The 22,028-nt window shown below is 37.3% G+C and overlaps 1 protein-coding gene across 1 annotated transcript in view; it reads right to left on the bottom strand.

Moving 5' to 3' along the window:
• LOC145666348 (neuroendocrine convertase 1-like) overlaps nucleotides 1-22,028 on the bottom strand; it is a 351,242-nt gene that overhangs the window by 179,669 nt on the left and 149,545 nt on the right. Inside the window, exons 7-8 of the mRNA XM_081733482.1 lie at nucleotides 19,619-19,791; nucleotides 8,308-8,520 (exon numbers count right to left, since the gene is read on the bottom strand). Of these exons, the coding sequence (XP_081589608.1) occupies nucleotides 8,308-8,520; nucleotides 19,619-19,791 (386 nt within the window). The remainder of the gene's footprint in view (nucleotides 1-8,307; nucleotides 8,521-19,618; nucleotides 19,792-22,028) is intronic.

Below are 22,028 nucleotides of genomic sequence, written 5' to 3' on the forward strand. Positions count from 1 at the left end.
AATTCTACACAGAAACTTCTTACTCTTGGTTAAGGAAATCATTTTCTAACATATTAGCATTGAAAGATGCCTTCGGCGTTAAAACTAAACGCCCAGAGGCGAGCCTTTGCACCTTCCCAACAATGCTTGTAATCCCAAGAGAAAATAGCATCGCTCCCTGAGCAGAATAGTCCGTAAACCTGTCTAGCGAACTGGTGAGACACAGATGGAAGGAACTCCGAGTGTTTCCAACCTACGATTTTGTTATTTTTTTAAAAAAAAACGAAATGTTGAAATATTGACTTTATTTTATAAGAAACGAAAGATAAATAAAATATACGGTAGAAAACAGGGTAGGCCCGTCCTCACTGTAAGATGACATTCCATAATACGTTTCGCCACTGTAGAGGACTAGGAATTCCTAGAATCTACAATGTGGTATCTTTAGCCATGCTAAAAATGGGCCATAGATGGCAAAATAATTCTGAACCTATTATTAGGTCCTTATTTCACTCTAATGGAATCAATGTTTTCCTATAGAGGAGAGCCTTCAGTTTCCAAATTAAATGTACAGCGGGGACACTTCTAAATGGTACAGCCATATGGAGATTTACGGCTAAGGTGTACCATTTAGAAGTGGCCCCCGCTGTACAATTAACGTAAAGAAAATAAATCAAACTAAAGCTGAATTGAAGAAGAAGGAATTTGATGGTTAGAAAGAACTATATTTTCAGGATAAGGGAATCTATCAATTTGGAGATAAACTTTCTAATGAGGTCTTATTTGATAGACTAATGTTGGACTCCAGATTCATTGATTTTCTTAAAATTAGGACAAATAGATTTGGCACAAAAGTTGCTCAAGCCAAACAAAATGGAAATGTGGTATGCCGTAGCTGTAATATTTCAAATGAGACTCATCCATGTATTATGTGAGTGTATAGGCGATAAACATAAAATTGAATCGGTGAGTAGAAAAAGGAGAACATTCCGCAATATCTTACTTTCGGGAAACTAAGAAAAGCTATTTATTGAGAAATCTGTTGCTCTGATATGATTGTTTTGCATTATAAACTTGTAGTGTATGCTAAGGATTATTATTTGCCACAAAGAAAAACATTTAAATATTTTACATTTCCGGCTACACAGGAAATTTGTTTGCGGAATATTCTCCGTTTTCCACGCAAGAGACAAATGTGGTAAGAAAGCGTAGAAAATATACAGAAAAACCCATGTTATTTCTAAACACATGATTGAAAACCGTCAACTAATTAATACCTGGTACATTTAGTGAAAAACTTATTTAAATTGCAAGTTTCAAGTCAATATTTGTGATATTTTCTAAACAAAATTGAATAGTTATTTATAACATCAGTTTATATGCGATACAAAAAGTAGAAAGTGTATAGTAAATGCATTTAGAATAAAGTTTGTTTAAACAAAACACCTTTGTATCTACTCATTAACAATGTCCCTACTAGCATCTTCAGAAACTGGCAACTGTATGATATTATTATAGAAATCTTGATACTTCTCTGGCACGTAATTCTTAACTTTTTCAATGTCTCTGAGCTTCTTTGGATTCACTGGTACTTTGGCCCCGTAAGCAAGGTCTTGTGGAAGCAACATGTTCCTGGCTTCTGTTTTATTCAGTTTAAAAGTCACATTTTGTATGCCATCATTGTACTAATAGGCTTTTATACAGCCTTTAGTTTCACTATTGTACACAAGATGTCTATATTGACTAATAGAAAACTTCTCAATTTTCTTCTCAACGTCTGTTATAGTTTTCTTGAAATAGTAAGGCCACCAATCCTTAAAGTTAATGATATCATCGTTTTTTACACTCCTTACCTCAAAAAGTGGAAACGTCTTTCTAACTGTTTTAATGATGTCTTCATATTGTTTTGGTGTATAAATGCAATCACACCTTTTTTATTGCCCTTTTAATAACTGAGAAGTTTCGATCACACGGCAGAAAACTGTGGCTCCGGATTGCAAAATAATGACTAACCAGTTTAAATCTATCATTCGTGGTTAGGGCCAAAAGTAATCTGTTGAGGTGTGGTTCCGGTTCTGGTCCCCACAAGCAACGCTAAATATATGCAGTTCTGTAACTTTATCTGAGATGCTATTGATGAAACTGTAAATGAAAAGGGCCCCTCTTCGCCTCACCTTCAGTATATGTGAAGAATACTGATTTCTGTCTTCCTATGTCGTGGATACTTAAAACATAAAACCAAAGTTGCCGTAAATAAAATACTTCCTGAACAGGAAGGAACGGTAGGGGGAGATTCCGCATATAGTCGAATCTTCTGGCCATGATGTGATTTCTACTTTTACAGATGTTACTGACTTCCTTGAATTTAGGGTAAAATTTGTTTGCCCGCCTTTTGTGGACAAGCAATTCTGCTACTACAACTCTTTTTGCTATATCATTAAGAGATGTAGATTTTATTTTAGCGTTTAAACTTTCACATGTGGGACACACATCCCCTTGTGGACGTCCATATCGGTAACCATAATTTTCCCGAAAATAACATAAGTAATACTCATATTTAACAACTGGTTTTAACTCTGGGTATTTTTCTACAAACAGTTCATGCATTGTTTTCACTGTTAAGTCAGATTGTAAATAAGTAATGGGCTGAGAGGTGTAATGTGAAACCTTTGTGGGGAACGAGGCATATGCTCATCTAATTTATTCAAAACTATGGCATCTAACGTATTTCCCCGGTTAGTGTGAAATATGAGCCTCTGATCCTCTGATTTCTGATTTGTTTCTACTAGCTTAGTTAAACGTTCAACAGCTTTGTTAGATATTATGGCATGAAGTGCCATGTACGCTTTGCGACACACCTCTATTCTAGTAATATATTTCATTGAAAATATTTAAAAGATGAAGCATTACGCTTAGATTCAGTTGTCAAAGGACGATGACGTACATCATGCCGTTCAATTAAGCCTACAAGATATGTATCACGTTCGTTCTTAGGACGTTCACAGAAAAGAACATTTATTATGCATCGTTTTTCTTCTTCACTAAACTTTTCCGTACATTTTATTCTTTTATTTTTTATTTTATTTTTTATTTTATTTTATTTTATTTTTTGCGACTGTTACAATCATTACTTGTGTTACTCTTGTTTCCACTAATGTTCCATACTTGTCACAAACTCTTCTCCGCGTTGTCTAGCTTTTTTTTTTTCAATTTCTTTGATATGGTAGTCTTCATTGCGCTTACCCTTTTTCCTTTTAGGTTCGTACATATCGTCCTCTGATGAAGACATTGTTAGGCAGAATTTACCAAAAACTGTGGTTCATGAAATTGTGACGGATCATTTGAACATGTGCAAGGTCTGCGCGAAGATTGTCCCAAAAGTGCTCACCGACGACCAGAAATTGCGGCGAGTGGAATTGTGCCAAGAAAATTTGAACATGTGTGAAAGTGATCCCCAATTTTTGAATAACGTAATCACAGGTGACGAATCATGGATCTTTGAGTATGATCCCGAGACAAAGAGGCAATCTTCCGAGTGGCACACGCCGACGTCTCCTCGCCCAAAAAAGGGAAGAATGAGCAAATCCAAAGTGAAAACGATGCTCATTGTCTTTTTTGACATCAAAGGCATCGTCCACCATGAATTTGTTCCTCCTGGACAAACCGTCAACGCCAAGTTTTACGAGGAAGTGCTCAAGAGACTCAAACGAAGGGTCAATCGGGTCCGACCAGACATCGGGTCGGAGCCGACTGGAAGCTGCACCACGACAATGCCCCGGCTCACACCGCCTTTCTTGTGAACAGCTACCTGACCAAGGCCGGCATCCCAACGCTTCCGCAGCCGCCCTACAGCCCAGATGTGCCCCCCCCGGACTTCTTTTTGTTTCCTCGCCTGAAACGCCCGATGAAAGGCAAGCATTTTGAGACGACAGAGGGGATCCAAGCAGCTTGCACCGCGGCTCCCAATGCTATTCCGGAGAATGACTTCCGTGACGCCTTCAATGCTTGGAAATCGCACTGGCAGATCTGCATCGACGCAGAAGGAGCCTATTTTGAAAGTTTTTAAAGAATTGTAACGATTGGCTCAATATTTTTTTTAAATCGACTCAGTCCTATTACTTTCCGGACAAACCCTGTAGGTAGCACTCCGGTGTTAACACGACATGCGACTGATGTGAAAGTCTGCCTGTGACTGGCGCAGCATCTAGTGGCCGATCAGAGAATTATTGGTGTTGAGTGGAAAAAGGAGAATCTTCCAGGAATGTTCTATTTCTTCTACTAAGCGAAATTTTCAAAGCAATATCTAACAATGGATTACGATAGTAACATTCTCATTTTTACGTTCATTCTATGTATTTACGGATAGAGAACAAAATGGCTATTTCAGTTTGTTTTCGTCATTTTTTGGAATATTCTCCTTTTTCTACTCACCGGTTCAATTATCCTTCGTCATAATGAAATAGTAGAAATTATTGACAATGAATTATTATCAGTGCAACGTTAGTGTTGAACCTGTGATTTCTTGCGACAACGAAAATTTTAAACCATACTTAGCTGCAACAAATGGCGAAAATGCAAAAATAATTTATGTTATAGTATGATTCGAACAAAATGAGTTTGAGAATATTGCGACTAGAGAAAAAATTGAATAAATATAATAGGATTAGAGAAAATGTAAAGACGAAATTAAAAGTGAAGAGAGTTAAACAACTTCTGTGTTGTCAGAATATACCAAGTTGAGGAGTATGGGGAAAATAGAAACAGAATTTCACAAATTGAGTCAAGATCTCATACATAATTGTGAATCGAATGGGGTAAGTTTAATTAAATGTGTAATTTCCCAAATATCTTGAATGTAGCATATTTCTAAAATACAAATATAGTTTTCTCTTAAATTTACCATACCAGCTCTTCTGACGCCATACCATAACGCTTCTTTGCGCTATTAATGTTCAAATTTCAATTATCTGTACTTTCTCGCGGTCATAACTCGGAATGAACACCGCTTTCGACTTCGATATAATAAACTTTTTTGTTGTTGTTGTTGCTTGTTTTCGTGTCTATTTTTAACCCCGAGTGCTGTAATAGGAATTATGAAACCCCCTGTGACAAGAGATGTATGGTATACCTACCTAAAAAATTAGCATTACATCACTGCTATTAGGTCCATAAAGTACTATATAGTATATATTAAAAACCCCCAAATGGCGACATTTTGTCGCTGATAAAGAAAGCTAGACATATAAAGGGCCCAGGCCCGTATCTACGGAGGATAGGGTGGGTCGGACCCCCTAAATTTTCACTGCCTCCTTAAAATTTTCGCGCTAGGCTTGCAAATGAACTATAATATGGTTGGGTCGGCCCTCCTAACTTCTACAGGTCCCCCTACATTTTTGGGCTGGCTACGGACCTAAAAGGGCCCCATTACTTTCAATAGCTTAAGGCCCCATCAGACCTAAATCCGGCACCGGTAACAAGAAGATTCATAATTACTATCTCGCATCAAAAATATTCTAAATATATTGTGGCAGTACCAATCTTAGATTTTATTTTCAAGTTAAATCTGATTCTCATTTTAGTTCATGAAATAAGAAAATAAGGAAATAAGTTTACTTGTAAACAATTGTATTTGAAGAATTAGATCACTTGGTAAATTCTGCTATACAATAATGTCTGTGAATTTGTCTTATGTGCTTATGAGAGCTTCACTTACATAATTAAACTCATTACAAAAGTCTAGCACAGACATACTTCTTTCTACCTAAATTCCGAAATTTATTCTGGAATTTCTGGAACCCGGACTCGGAATACTTTTATGATTGTACGTGGCTTTACGTCACGTCCACAAGCTATTCGATTAGAAACCTCAGCAAAGATCCTGATATAAAAGGTTAAGTAATTTCAAGAAAAGGGGAGTTCCGACACATCCGGGAGTTGATGCAGTTTAGATAGTTCATGGAGTTGGATCAGTATCTCTATCAATCGTCATCATGGACATAACGACTCCTTTCAAGTTTAACACCGCCGAAACAATGGGTGTTCGGCATAACCACTATATGACTAATAAAGGACTACTAGTCATCAGTACTCTGTCTCCGAGGTAATAATTCACCAGCAACTAGAACCACATTAGGGTCGGAGATGAGCAACAATCAATAGCATAGAAATGGAAGCTTCATCCTTATCAGTACATACCAAGTATGTGTCAGAGAAATCTGTTTGTGCTAGGCTTACCAAGTGCATAAGATAATTAATTCACAGACACATAAATTCACATTAAAAATTAACTGTATTAAAGCTTTTTTTAAGTTTGATATATGAGATTTAATTATTGTACCTCTCGCTATACACCTCCAGATTAGAACCTAGAATTAAAACAATCTCATATAACAACAATATTATAGATCTCGTGGTAATATAAAAGAAAAAATAAGAAAAGTTGTTAAAACACAGGCAACACTCCATCATTCTTAATTTTATACGAGACATCGCTTAGACTTAGCACCTCCCAACTATATTGAAGCATGAAACAAGCACCGCTGACATCGAGCAAAATTCTACATTAGCTTGTAGATATCTTGAGAGGTAATATTCTGTCGTCGACATTTTTTTTTATTTGATATTGTGTCATGAAAGAGAAGAAAGGACCCCCGGGACTTCCTTGCTCTAGTCCTCGCAAAGACTAAGGCCACTTATGCATGTACTAAAAAAATCGAAAAGGTTTATTGTTTTTACCTTTTACCAGTGCGCAAAAATTCCGGTCGCCGGATCGCCATTGATGATTATAAATTTTTAGAGCTGGCGACCAGTATTCAGTAGGAATGGTTTCTGCGTAAACGCACAGGGCTGCGCAGTTTCTGTTTCCCACGAAAATAATTGTGACTGAGTGAGAAAATAAATGTCACTGATATGAATCGTCCAATTCAAAATTGATTATCCTGAATCTAATTGTCTGGTTTTGAAATTTTATGCCCTGATGTAATCTCTTACTTTATGAAACCAAAGGACGGGGGGAAGACTTCTTATAATTTGTACGTGAGATATACTGGCGACCATTATTTTTGGATTGGCAAGTGCGTCCGAATTTGAAATTTTGCGCACAGCATTTTCCTATAGGTTGGAAGTCTTGAAATAACTATTCTTCCGTGAAAACTAGAGAACAAAACTATGATAAAAAACTAAAGAAACTACACAGACGAAAGCATCTGCATAAAAAAAGCAAATGGTGCTCACTATCCGGTTCGGAAATGCCGAAGAAATTATAACGGTTGATTCATTGTTGTAAATTAAGATCTAAATCACCTCTGGCATTTGGGATGGGCCATGGTGGCTCAGTGGTAGTGCAGTTACAGCTGGCGCGTGGGGTACCTGGTTTGATCCCCGGCTAAGTAAATTTGTCGTGGACAATATCGTGTCCGTGGCAAGAGCGCCGAGCCTAGGGGGCCAGACCCTTCCAAAGCTCATGGGGGGCCCCTCATTGTATTTGTGAATATGCAATATTTGTCATAATTTGAATGTGTCTTAAAATTCTCATATATATGCCGTCTGCATCTGAATGGGCCCCGCCAAATTTACAGAGAAATCGACGCCCTTGGTCCGTGGGTTTTCTCGAGGTACTTCTGTTTCCTTACACATTCTCATCCCACCATTTCTTCCATCATCATTTACTTGCTTTCATTATCGTCTCCTTTAGCCTAAAGGGCATAGATGTCATTTAATTCCATTTTTCCTCTCTCATTTCATCATTTCAAATAATATCTTTTTAAAATATCATGTCAAAACAAACTCTGATGCACAGTGAAAATCTTCACGTACATAGAAGTTTCAATTTTGTCCGGTAGATGTCAGCCGCTGTAAAATATTTTGCTGCCATCTAAAGGCAAGATGTGTAACTTCTACTATCCTCTTTTCAAACGGTAGAAAATGGAATATGGATACCTACTTTTAAAGTCTCCGTTAACCGTTTAGGTTTAAACGGATTTACTCCCATAACAAACTGAGCCGAAATAATTACTTTTGTAATCTATCGCAAAATACAGAATTCAAAAATTCTCTTTCGCTCATGAGGCATTGTGTGCAGTAACGGACAAACGTACTAACATTACAATACTATATGTTATGATTGACTCATTTGATGAAGTACATTTTTAACACTAGTGTTTTCAGCACTTACGCGATTATGCAAGTAATACATTATTTTCCATTTGAGGAAGGTGTAGAATAGTCAGTGTTTATCAGCTTTCTTGTTTACTTCCTTATATACTTTTCTTTACCTTATTAATCTACGTAATTTGGTTCAAGTTAAAATTGCTTTGAAGTAGTACCTACAATCATTTGATCCGTGTACGCTCCACTGGAATACGTGGCTGCTAACGTTGAGGCACATCTCTCACCATACCATGGAAACTGTCCCTGCTCTGATGCGCTTCCGATGGACAGCGTGTAGATACTGGAAGTATAACCATCACAATTGCAGTTGTCACCTCGACTTCCACCATTACCTGCAGCCCACACAAATATTACACCTTTACCATTGCGACCCTGCGAAAACAAAATCCATAATGTTTAATTTTGAATAATTCTCGATGGATTTCATTACGAATAATTATAATTAATAAATGAACCTCATTGATTGGCCGAAAAGTGTCTTGGTCGCTGGGTGAATTGCAGGCCCGCAACCATCCACAGAGGTTTGGAGGGGGGCATGGATATGTTAAGGGGCCCAAGTCATTAAAAATTCTCTTACACATATATAGATTGTGTTTTTTGTGTTGAGGTCTGGGGGCCACGAAAAGCTTAGGGGGGACAGGCGCCGCCTAGCCCCCCCCTCTGCTTGTGGGCCTGGTGAATAGTGTTAAACGTATCATAATAAACTGTCGCATAATTACATGAGAAAAGGAACAACTGGAAATGAATCAGCTATTGTAAATATGTCAATAGATGTCAATAGAGAGGTGCTTTAGTTTATTACTCTCTACTATTTCAGCAAAGAGAGAAAATAATTTTTTCCGATACATGAAATTATCAATACTTTCCTGCTATTAAAAGAGGTTGGGGTATTTTTATTCAGCTGGTATTCTTTAGTGTCTGGAAATAATTAATACATGTATCCACTCAACCCAAAGCTGTTAAACCTGATTAAGGAAGTGACCAGGTAACTGCAAAATGAAATCCTTGACTTCGGAGTAGTTCAATAATGGCATTTGCAATGTATTTCAGATCGTTAACTTGCTAGGAGATAACCCTTGGAATGTTGAGATGTCCCTGCTCGAAACTACCTACAAATTCAGATCTAAGATGTTAAAGTATTGTTGGATGTGCATTCAGCCTAAAAACGATTCGTTGGCACCGTCCAACGCAATGACTCATTATGTACTGTCACATCAACTTGCCTCCACCAAATCAAGAGTGTGGTTTGGACATGATGATCGTATGGACATTCTCCAGCCTTTCTTCACGTTCATAGTTCCTAGTTAGACCCAAAGCGGTAGGTCCGTGAACTTGACCCCCCACTTTGAGCACTAACGATAAAATTAGTGTCAATCGTTAGTGCATCGTTAGTGCTTCTTAGTGGACCAACCCCTAACGTTAGTGCTTAATTAGTGTAGGAGCTACAAGCAAAAAACCTTTGGGGGGCCAAGTTCACGCTGCCCCCCACTTCAAGCACTAACGAAATAACTAGTGCCATTCGTTAGTGCTTCCTAGTGCACCAACCCGTGACGTTAGTGCTTCATTAGTGTAGGCTCTAGAGCCAAAACAATGCTACACGCTAGCCCCCCACTTCAAGCAATAAGGAAAGGAATAGTGCCGTTCGTTAGTGCATCGTTAGTGCTTCAAGAAAATACTAAAAGTTTCGTTAGTGCTTCACTATTAGTGCAGATATAGCCAATTATAAATCACGAAACTCCCATAAGAAATACATGGGGAATTTTTCATTGCGTCAAATTACCGCCAAATTCAAAAGCACTATTGACCTCTTCTAGTGCAATCGTTAGTGCATCGTTAGCGCTTCTTACTGCAAAAACCGCTAACGTTAGTGCTTCATTAGTGTAGGAGTTATAAAGAAAAAACATTTGGGGGGGCCAAGTTCACGCTGCCCCCAATTCAAGCACTAACGATAAAATTAGTATTATTCGTTAGTGCATCGTTAGTACTTCTAGAAAACACTTATAGTTTCGTTAGTGCTTCAATATTAGTGTGGTTATGGCTAATTACATGTCATGAAATCCCATAAGAAATGCATGGGGAATTTTTAATTGCGTTAAATTACCGCCGAATACAAAAGCAATAATGAATTCTTGTAGTGCAATCCTTAGTGCATCGTTATTGCTTCTTAGTGCACCAACCCTAACATTAGTGCTTCATTAGTACAGGAACTACAAGTGAAAAACCCTCTGGGCCTAGCGTGAACTTCGCCTCCCCACTTTGAGCACTAACGAAAAGATTAGTGCCATTCCTTAGTATATCGTTAGTGCTTCCAGAAAATACTAATAGTTTCGTTAGTGCTTCATTATTAGTGTAGATATAGCCAATTGTAAATCACGAAACTCCCATAAGAAATGCATGGGGAATTTTTCATTGCGTTAAATTACCCCCAAATTCAAAAGCACTAATGAATTCTTGTAGTGAAATCGTTAGTACTTCTTAGTGCACGAACCATAACGTTAGTGCTTCATTAGTGTAGGAACTACAAGTGAAAAACCCTTTGGGCGTAGCGTGAACTTGCCCCCCCCCACTTTAAGCACTAACGAAAAGATTAGTGCCATTCGTTAGTATATCGTTAGTGCTCTCAGAAAATACTAATAGTTTCGTTAGTGCTTCACTATTAGTGTAGATATAGCCAATTGTAAGTCATGAAACTCCCATAAGAAATGCATGGGGAATTTTTCATTGCGTGGAATTACCGCCAAACTCAAAAGCACGAATGTCTTCTTGTAGTGCAATTGTTAGTGCTTCTCAGTGCACCAACCCTAACGTTAGTGCTTCATTAGTGTAGGAACTTCAAGTAAAAAACCCTGTGAGCATAGCGTGAACTTGGCCCCCCAGCTTGAGCACTAACGAAAATATTAGTGCCATTCGTTATTGCATTGTTAATGCTTTTGGAAAATACTAATAGTTTCGTTAGTGCTTCACTATTAGTGTAGATATAGGCAATTATAAGTCACGAAACTCCCATAAGAAAAACATGGGGATTTTTTCATTAGGTCAAATTCTCACGAAATTCAAATGCAGTAGTTGTCTCTTTTAGTGGCATCGTTAGTGTTTCGTTATTACTTGCTAGTGCACCAAGACTGAACATTAATGCTTCTCATCGTGAATGCTTTTATTGGCTAGCGTATAGTTAGCTCCCCTTAACTTTTATTTTCTACCGTCCACACTGTTGATGCACTAATGTTTGGAGTTCTGCAATAAGAGGTACTAACAGTACACTACAACATAACCATTACACTATATGTGGTTATTAGTGCTTTTAAATATGTGGGAAATTTACAAAATGAAAAATGCTGTGTCTAAATTTAGCCCCGCACGATTCTCAAGTGCTAGTAAAACTATTTAAATGGTTAGTGTTAAGTAATTTCACATTAGTGCACTAAACAGTAACGATAGCACTATCATACTTTAGTAGTTATTAGTGAATAACTCGGACGAGACTGAATTTAAAAGTATCGAAAAACACTAATTTTCTCACAAAGGTACAACAAACTTCAAAGGATAGTGCATCCTTAACGCTTCAAAAAACAATAAGTACTACGTTAGTTCTATCATATTTTTGGACTTATTAATGAAAACTCAACCCGGTCTAACTTTAGGTTTTTCAACTTAAACAGTTTTACACTAATTGTAACAAAAAGGTAGGACAACACAAGCGCTTACTGCATTGCTAGAGCTATAAAACATTAAGCATTCTCGTTAGTGCTTTCATGAATAATCCGGATAGGATTGAATTTAAATTATCGAACTTCACACTAATTGTCCCACAAAGGTAAGATAACCGCCGAAGGTTAGTGACTGTTAGTGCTTCATGAAACACTAATCACTTAACGTCAGTGCCGTCACAGTTTAGGAGTTTTACCAAATAACTCGAGCGGGGCTAACTTCAGGTTTTTCAATTTTTACACAATTATTGTAAAATTCGATAAATTTTAATTGAGTTCCGTCCGAGTGATTCACTGATATCTCCTAAACTGTGATAGCACTATCATCAATGCTTAGTATTTTTGAAGCACTAAAAAAGCACGATCCTTTAGCGATTATCCTACCTTTGGATTGACAATTATTGTAAAATTCGACAAATTTGAATTTAGGCTCGTGCGTGTTATTCGTTAATAACACTTAAATTATGATAACACTAGCATTAGTGCTTATTCAGCGGAGGACTAAACGCTGGTTTGGTCCATTTCTGTCAGACAACTAGCGTACAATTGTACAAAATTTAAAGATCTAAAGTAGCCCTCCCTTCCGAGTTATTCATTTTTAACCCCTAAACTATGATAGCAGTAACATTAATGCTTAGTGTCTTTCGGAGCACTAACGATGTACTAATCTTTGACGTTTATTCAACCTTTGTGGGACAATTATTGTAAAATTTGCTAAAATTAAATTTAGCACAGAGTGAGTTATTCACTTATAACTCTTAAACTATAATCGCGCTAACACTAATGCTTCGTGTTTGGGAAGCAATAAGGATACACTAACTTTTGACGTCTATCTCACATTTGTAGGACAATAATTGTAGAATTAGAAAAATTTCAATTTAGTCTTGCAAATAATGTTTACTAATATAGAGTTGAATCAAAGCACTAACGTTAGAGTTTAGTGTACTAATGGGTACTAACGATGCACTAATCATGTCAAACGTTTTTTTAGTATTTGAGATGCGTGCGGGGCTAAATTTAGACACGTAGCATTTTCCATTTTGTAAAATTCTTCCAACAAATTTAAAAACAGTAATAACCATGTATTAGTGTAATGGTTACTATTACGTTCGGGAATTTAACACAATGAAAAATACCAGATGTATTTCTTATGGGAGTTTCGTGACTTATAATTGGCTACCGTTCGGGAATTTAACACAATGAAAAATACCAGATGTATTTCTTATGGGAGTTTCGTGACATATAATTGGTTATATCTATACTAATAGTGAAGCACTAACGAAACTATTAGTATTTTCTACAAGCACTAACGATGCACTATCGAATGGTAATAACCTCTTCGTTAGTGCTCAAACTGGGGGGCCGGCCAAGTTCACGTTAGGCTCAAAAGTTTTTTTAAATTGTAGTTCCTACGCTAATGAAGCACTAACGTTAGGGTTGGTGGACTAAAACGCACTAACGATGCACTAAGGATTGCACTAAAACAAATCATTAGTGCTTTTGAATTTGACAGTAATTTAACGCAATGAAAAATTCCACATGCATTTCTTCTGGGCGTTTCGTGACTTACAATTGGCTATATCTACACTAATAGTGAAGCACTAACGAAACTATTAGTATTTTCTGAGAGCACTAAGGATATACTAACGAATGGCACTAATCTTTTCGTTAGTGCTCAAAGTGGGAGGCCAAGTTCACGCTAGGCTCAAAGGGTTTTTACTTGTAGTTCCTACACTAATGAAGCACTAATGTTATTGTTGGTGCACTAATAAGCACTAACGATTGCACTACAAGAATTCATTAGTGCTTTTGAATTTGGGGGTAATTTGACGCAATGAAAATTTCCCCATCCATTTCTTATGGGAGCTTCGTGACTTACAATTGGGTATATCTACACTAATAGTGAAGCACTAACGAAACTATTAGTATTTTCTGAGAGCACTAACGATATACTAAGGAATGGCACTAATCTTTTCATTAGAGCTCAAAGTGGGGGACCAAGTTCACGCTAGGCCCAAAGGGTTTTTCACTTGTAGTTCCTACACTAATGAAGCACTAACGTTAGGGTTCGTGCACTAAGAAGTACTAACGATGCATTAACGATTGCACTAAAAGAGATCATTAGTGCTTTTGAATTTGGGGGTAATTTAACGCAATGAAAAATTCCCCATGCATTTCTTATGGGAGTTTCGTGATTTACAATTGGTTATATCTACACTAATAATGAAACACTAACAAAACTATTAGTATTTTCTGGAATCACTAACGATATACTAACGAATGGCACTAATCTTTTCGTTAGTGCTCAAAATGGGGAGGCAAGTTCACGCTAGGCCCAAAGGGTTTTTCACTTGTAGTTCCTGTACTAATGAAGCACTAATGTTAGGGTTGGTGCACTAAGAAGTACTAACGATGCACTAACGATTGCATTAAAAGAGATCATTAGTGCTTTTGAATTTGGGGGTAACTTAACGCAATGAAAAATTCTTCATGCATTTCTTATGGGAGTTTCGTGACTTACAATTGGCTATATCTACACTAATAATGAAGCACTAACGAAACTATTAGTATTTTCTGGAAGCACTAACGATATACTAAAGAATGGCACTAATCTTTTCGTTAGTGCTCAAAGTGGGGGGGGGCAAGTTCACGCTAGGCCCAGAGGGTTTTTCACTTGTAGTTGCTGTACTAATGAAGCACTAATGTTAGGGTTGGTGCACTAAGAAGCACTAATGTTAGGGTTGGTGCACTAAGAAGCACTAACGATGCACTAAGAATTGCACTACAAGAATTCATTAGTGCTTTTGTATTCGGCGGTAATTTAACGCAATGAAAAATTCCCCATGCATTTCTTATGGGAGTTTCATGACATGTAATTAGCCATAACCACACTAATATTGAAGCACTAACGAAACTATATGTTTTCTAGAAGCACTAACGATGCTCTAACGAGTGGTACTAATTTTATCGTTAGTGCTTGAAGTAGGGGAGACAGCGTGAACTTGGCCCCCCCAAATATTTTTTCTTTATAACTCCTACACTAATGAAGCACTAACGTTAGCGGTTTTTACAGTAAGAAGCACTAACGATGCACTAACGATTGCACTAGAAGAGGTCAATAGTGCTTTTGAATTTGGCGGTAATTTGACGCAATGAAAAATTCCCCATGCATTTCTTATGGGAGTTTCGTGATTTATAATTGGCTATATCTACACTAATAGTGAAGCACTAACGAAACTTTTAGTATTTTCTAGAAGCACTAACGATGCACTAACGAACGGCACTATTCCTTTCCTTATTGCTTGAAGTGGGGGGCTAGCGTGTAGCATTGTTTTGGCTCTAGAGCCTACACTAATGAAGCACTAACGTCACGGGTTGGTGCACTAGGAAGCACTAACGAATGGCACTAGTTATTTCGTTAGTGCTTGAAGTGGGGGGCAGCGTGAACTTGGCCCTCCCAAACGTTTTTTGCTTGTAGCTCCTACACTAATTAAGCACTAACGTTAGGGGTTGGTGCACTAAGAAGCACTAACGATGCACTAACGATTGACACTAATTTTATCGTTAGTGCTCAAAGTGGGGGGGGCCAAGTTCACGGACGTCAAAGCGGTTAATATTTATCTCGTCTCAAGAAAAAATAACTTTCTGCCAGTCTGGCTTTGTGAAGTCTTTCTAACGCTGGAAAAGTCCTGCCGGAAGGTTGGCTATCTTCTTCTTAGGAATAATTTAATATCTTTAAGCGACCCCTAAAACCGTTCATCGAGAGGACTTTGAGCAATTACTCTGGCACAGGAGCATAATTTGGGGCTACAGGAGGTTAATTGTCCCCCTCTGAGTTCGACATTTGTATAAATTTTAATCAATAAAATAATTTATCAATGAAAAACCTGAAAATCTGCTGACATCTAGCCTCCCCAACCTCCCAAGCAAAATCGGAAATGACTATACCGTGGATGTGGCAGACTGACTTTAACTCCCGAGAGTGTTGAAGTTTGTCAACAATTCCCATGGGAATTTGCAGTATCAAACATCTCTGGAGGATACTTGCTATTTTTGGAGTCGAGTCTGGTTTCGATTCAGGAACATTCTGTTTGTGGAGTTTCGTATATTTGATCCCATGCCAGTGCTTAGGTGAGTTACGGCCTTTTCCAGCAATTACGCTGTCTCTTCTCTATGCTTTTATTATCTTTTATTTAGGAAACAATGAAGCAAAATGCTAAGATGTTATTTTTGTTTCTATTTACCGCCACGTGGCATCAGATCAAATTCATTCGACTTTCAAAGTTTCCTCGCAAATTAACTGCTGAAATGTCCAAATTCTATCCTTAACTACAGGATGACCAATACATTATATTTAGTATATAGGTAAATACAAAGTCATACAGGTAATTTAATTTACAAACAAACAAACAAAAAGAAAAATAGAGATACAGCTCAAGTATACAAGATATGTCTGGAACATTGCTCCTTTCTGTTAGATGCAAAGCTCACATATTTGCAACACTAAAGCACAAGTTTCGTCCGAAATTTTGAGGTGTAAGTATTGAAATGCAAATTGAATTTGTTTCTCCAAATGTTTTAATCTTTTACGTAGTTTCCCATTACCTGTCTGAGATGGCAACTTGATATTTAAACCACAATCTACAAATAATTCAACAGTATAACTCTAATTCACCGTATGTTATTATTGTTATGGTGAATTAGGGTATGTTTTCACAACATTTGCAACACAAAAACACGCTGTTTTGTAGATTATTTCCCAGTCGTTGTTTCTTAACTAACTTGAACTAATTAACGCTAAAAGGAGCAGTGCTCACAAAAGCAACATGAAAAGCACATCATTGAGAGTGTCAACTGCAGCACATAGTTGCTATCACAATCTTGATGATTTTTGAGTATTATTTACAAATTTATTTCTTGCATCAAACATCTCAGTGCCAGGAGAGACCTATATGGCAAAACGTTCCTAGATGTGCTGTATCAATTGGAGAATTTTCAGGGTCCGTTACGTTAAAAAAGTTATTTAAAGTCCATCATCTACTCCTTTTGGATGTCATGGTCTTGTGGGTAAGCGGTTAGCGTACGCGCCTTTAACGTGGGAGACCCGGCGGGAGCTCATGTGGTTCGGATTCCACGTTAATCAGTAGGTCCAGTTTCACATAGCTTCGCTCCTGAAAGGGATATTAAACTTAAAGTAAACTCAGCCATGCACCACGAATTCACTCTCCACCAATCTTTTATCATTTTGCAGTACACCGTACTCGCCCTCCTCTTTACTCAGTACAATTATGTTTTCTCCATCTAATAACCCAGACTTGTAACTTCTTCATGACCTCCTCGAAACCATTCCTCCACCATTTGTCACCTCATCTTATGCACGGTGACTCTTCTGTTCTAATCCTTGTCTTCATTACGCCCAGAGCAGCTCCTGAACAGAGGATACCATCCATTCTCCTGCGTTATGCTGTAAAGTGTATCTCATATTTAGGTTAATTCTCACCGGGGGTTTTCTGCTCTATTCACTACGCTGCTCTCCAGTACGCTTATGTATATACATTTGTATATATATTGCCATCTCACTTATACTTGTGGTTATAGTAAAAGGCCGCAATGGCCTGCAGTTTATTTGCAACATGATCTAATAAAGTCGAAAACAAATCTCTTTCCCCAAGGCTGTCCACCTACTCCTACAGTTTATTTTAAGCTGCTCATCCCGAATAAAGGGTGTAACCCTTTGGGTCGGTGCTAGTAAAGAAAAATAAGCAACAAGAATGAACATATTGCTGATTGGTCCTAATTTTTGTGATTTTACGATATTGTGCATTCGTCAAACAAGATATATGTAGTAGTAGTTTAATCACTACTCTGGTTACTTGATCCACGGTGGCTCAGTGAAAGAGCGTTCACATCTGGTGCGTAGGGTCCCTAGTTCGATCCCAGCTCGTGCCAAATGAACTTTGTGGTAGACAAACTCCGTGTGTGGGGGTTTTCTCTGGGTTTCCCGTTTCCTCCCATTTTCTTAATTCCACCGTTCCACTCATGGACGCCCGAAGAACATTATCTCCTAGGTTGATATGTTACATTTGGTATTTTTTATTTGTATTAAAAAGATCTTAAGAAATTTAATTCATTTTTAGAGCAAGAGTTGCCCGGGCCCCACCTTCGGGTGCCCATGCCTCCGTTCGTTTCCCATCAGCACCCTCTCATTAAGCCTAGCTGGCATAATCGTGGAACGTAAAAACTTAAAGCTTTCATTTCATTTTCATTTAATACTGGTTAAATTCAATACAAGGAAGTACTCCCTCACATCTGACCGAGCATTGAAACATCGGACAGAGAGAACACACATTAGCTACGTCTGACTACAAATGAACCCATTTTCTCAGAGTATCGGCTTTAATGAAACTACTTATTTGTGATAATTAAAAAGTGAAGATTTTTTCTTTGAATCGTATTAACTTCACAAAAGAGCCTTTTTAGACTTCAGTTTCATCTTAGGTTTCAACAAATCCTTTGCTTATATTGGTAGAACCGCATTGCAGACTACCGATACATCATACAGAAATGTATATGTATGCTAATATTTACTTATTATCTCCGGATGAATGTGTTTACCTGTGAAATCAGTGCGATGAACTCTCCCAGCTCTGCAGTATTACGGTCAACATTACCATGGAAACACCTGTTCCCCTTCTCTACCCTTCCCCCCATATAAGCATTCTCCTAGAGACGGAATGCAGAGGAAAGAAGAGAACAGATACACGAATATAAAAGTTCCTTCTTATATACTGGAGAAATTTTGTAAGGCTTTCTATATTGAAACGTATGTACAATAATTACACGGAAGGTATATTTATACTTTTTTTGTGTTTGTAACATGATGCTCGGGTCTTCAAAGCTTTACTTGATTTCTTATAGAGAAATGAGACAAATCAGATTTCCTCTGTTCAATTAATATTTCGTGGAAGAGAAACAAAGATGTACTTCCTCGGAAGTCCTTTTCAGATTATATCTCTGAAAAAAAAAGTTCAAAACTTGTAGTTCTTTAATAAGAATACCCACAAGTGTTACTAAGAGGATTTTTCGCTCATCTTAACTTGAAGTAGTTCTTTTGACAACAATGTATTTTTTTAAAATAAATTATTTTGTGAAGTTGTTTCGAGGTTTCCTTTTAAAGGTTGTTAAGACATGAGACACGTTTATAATCATACATTCTATCAGAATTCCATCAAATGAGATATTGAACATATACTATACAAAGTTATATTTTGAGGTTAAATAGAACCGTGTATGCAATGCTGTTGAATGGGAATGTTGGAGACCTAAATGGAGAATCTTGTTAAAATCCATGAACACAATGTTGTCCACTAGAAACTATCATGGCTTACAGTCGAACAAGGAATTCCACGCACTAATTGTGAGTGATCTTCCCCTTGTTTTTTTTTTTTTTTTTTTTTTTTTTAAACGGCCCAACAGCGACCTTGTCTTCATGGTTCTGTAATTAATTCAATTGAATATTCTACTTAATTCAACACAACAAGGACTCAAAGGCAGGAATTTGAAGAACAGTTACAAACGACCATGTTCTTCAGTGGGACTCGAATCCAGGATGGTTTGAGCCTCGTGATACGAGACTGAACAACCATTCATCTATTACCACCGATACCTAAGAGTCATATCGTGCTTCATATGTACTAGATAAAAGGAATATTTAAAAATAGTTGGAAAATGTAAAGTTTGAGTGGTAATCAGAAATGACTTACTTGTGTAACTCCTCGTTGCAGAGACTCTATCGCCAATCTCCCAGGTCCTTCTACTGTTTTACCATCATCATTAGGACCCCAGGAGGCGCTGTAGATGTCTATTTTGTCTTGGCCGAATCCCAGCGCAGTACCTTCCACTCGGTCACTCACTGTACCGTCCAACATTCTTACACCTACAAATGGATATTAGTAAGTTACATACGTAATGTTCATCCATAGAAAATTTAAGAACAAGTCTCGCATAGTGCTTATCTACATGCACGAGCGCACTGTGCTACTTCAAATAATGCATAAATAATAACAATCCTTATCAGTGGAGTGTACACTGAATTTCATTAAGGGAAGTTTAAACATTCGAATTTATATCGATAATATTTTAAATATCATTAATAACCATACTCTACCTCATTACCATACTGGCTTATACCATACTCTACCTACACTATTTTAGGAGGCGGACGCATGCAAGAGGCAGGAGTTTTTAGGTATATAATTTAATATAAAACTCTCATAAGAAAAGTCTTCGTGTGGGCCAGTTTCTTTACGACAGCTGATTAATAAATTAATTTAGGTTAGACGTTATTTTTATAATTTTGCTTCAATTGGATTATTCTGTATTTTCTGCGCATTGTACGGTGTTAGTTCGAAAATGTGTTTATGCTATGTAATTATTGGTAATTAATCAATTTTGTCGCCATCTAACTCACTAACTCTATGATTTATGGAACCTGGAGGTTCAATGCCGCGCTCATAAAAGTTCTCCATTGACTTCTGTTCCTAGCCAACTGGATCCAGGTTCTTTCTTTGTATTCCTATTTCTACGAGATCCATCTTAATATTGTCCTCCCATCTGTGCCTAGGTCTTCCTAATGGTCGTTTTTGGATTGGATTTTCAGTCAAACCTTTGAAAGCGTTTCAACTTTCTTCTATTCTGGCTACATGACCTGCGCACTTGAACCTCCTAGATTTGATGACTAACTATGTTTGATAAATGGTATAAATTATGCAGTTCTTCGTTATGAGGTTTTCGCCATTCCCCATTCCTGTTTCCGTTGGGCCCTAATATTCGTCTCAGGACTTGATTCTCAAATACTTTTAGTCGGCGCTTTTCCCTGAGAGTAAGTAACCGTGTTTGGCAAGCTTACATTACAACAGGCATGATTATAATTGTATATGTTTTAAGTTTCAACTTCCTCGACAGAATTCGCGATGACAAAAGATTTTGAACAATAGTAACACGAATTTCCTGCTTTCAGTTTATATTTAATTTCTTTGTGGATATGATTTTGGTCTGTTAAATGAATATTTGATATTTAAATATATCTATTGTGGGTATTATTTGATATTTTGATGCATCCATAACTTGCAGTATTGCGATCCCGATGTAGTCGTCTCACTAACAACATCCAATATGTTATAACAATACAAAACTTTGACACTAATAGGATCATTAATGTATGTGTGTTATTATTAATATTATTTTCTGTTACAAATGTGAAATGAATACCATATTCCATTTGGTTCGAATGCTCACATAATAAGTAAGTGAAATTCCGATACAAAGTAAGTGTCACAACATAAAAGCGATTACATGTTATGCACCAATTCATGAAAAATATGCACGGAATGCTCAGTAAAATGTGATAAGACACTCACCTCTGTAATAAGCGTCTTTCATTCGATTAAAGCCCTTAGAAATTTGTGGTGAAAAACGTGTTCGTAGGCTTCTAGGAATTATCCCATTTTTCCCGTTATAAATTGGAGTAATTCTTCTATGATCATTAAGTTTTATTCATTCTCTCTGTTCTATTCTACAAGACATAACGGCAGTACGTTGAATTAGTAATGTATTTTAAATGTAGTAATGTATTTTATGTTGAATTAATAATGTATTTCACCGAGACTAAGGGAGACAATAATGATAATGAGAGATGGTGGGATGAAGAAATAGGGGGAGACAGGAGCACACCGAATTCATACATGCGGTGTTCGTCCACCACGAAACCCACTTCGAGAGCTACGATAGGACCAGGGGACACTATATACCAGAACAAATTAAGCTAGAAACATGGTTGTTTCATCAATTTGTCAGAAAAATTATTCTACAACTTTCAATTACTGTTTTAGGTAAAAAAAAAAATGTAACAGATTTGCCTTAGAACAGATCAGAAACGTCACATTTCTATATGTATTTAGGCCGAAGCAGTGTTTCAGTCAATTGCGCTCGCCACGTCGCTGCAACCAGGATCGTCGGCGTGGGAGCAGCACTGAATGTCACAATCCAGTTTTGATGCCGCGTACTTTAGCAATCCTATCAATTGAAGAAACAAACATGTTTTTAATTGGAGATCTTCATCGCCTTATCTTTTATCTTTTACCTATATACGAGGAACGTTCAATTTATAATGGA

This window comes from Thermobia domestica, chromosome 12, assembly GCF_964235325.1.
Source record: "Thermobia domestica chromosome 12, izTheDome1.hap1.1, whole genome shotgun sequence".
NCBI lineage: Eukaryota > Metazoa > Arthropoda > Insecta > Zygentoma > Lepismatidae > Thermobia > Thermobia domestica.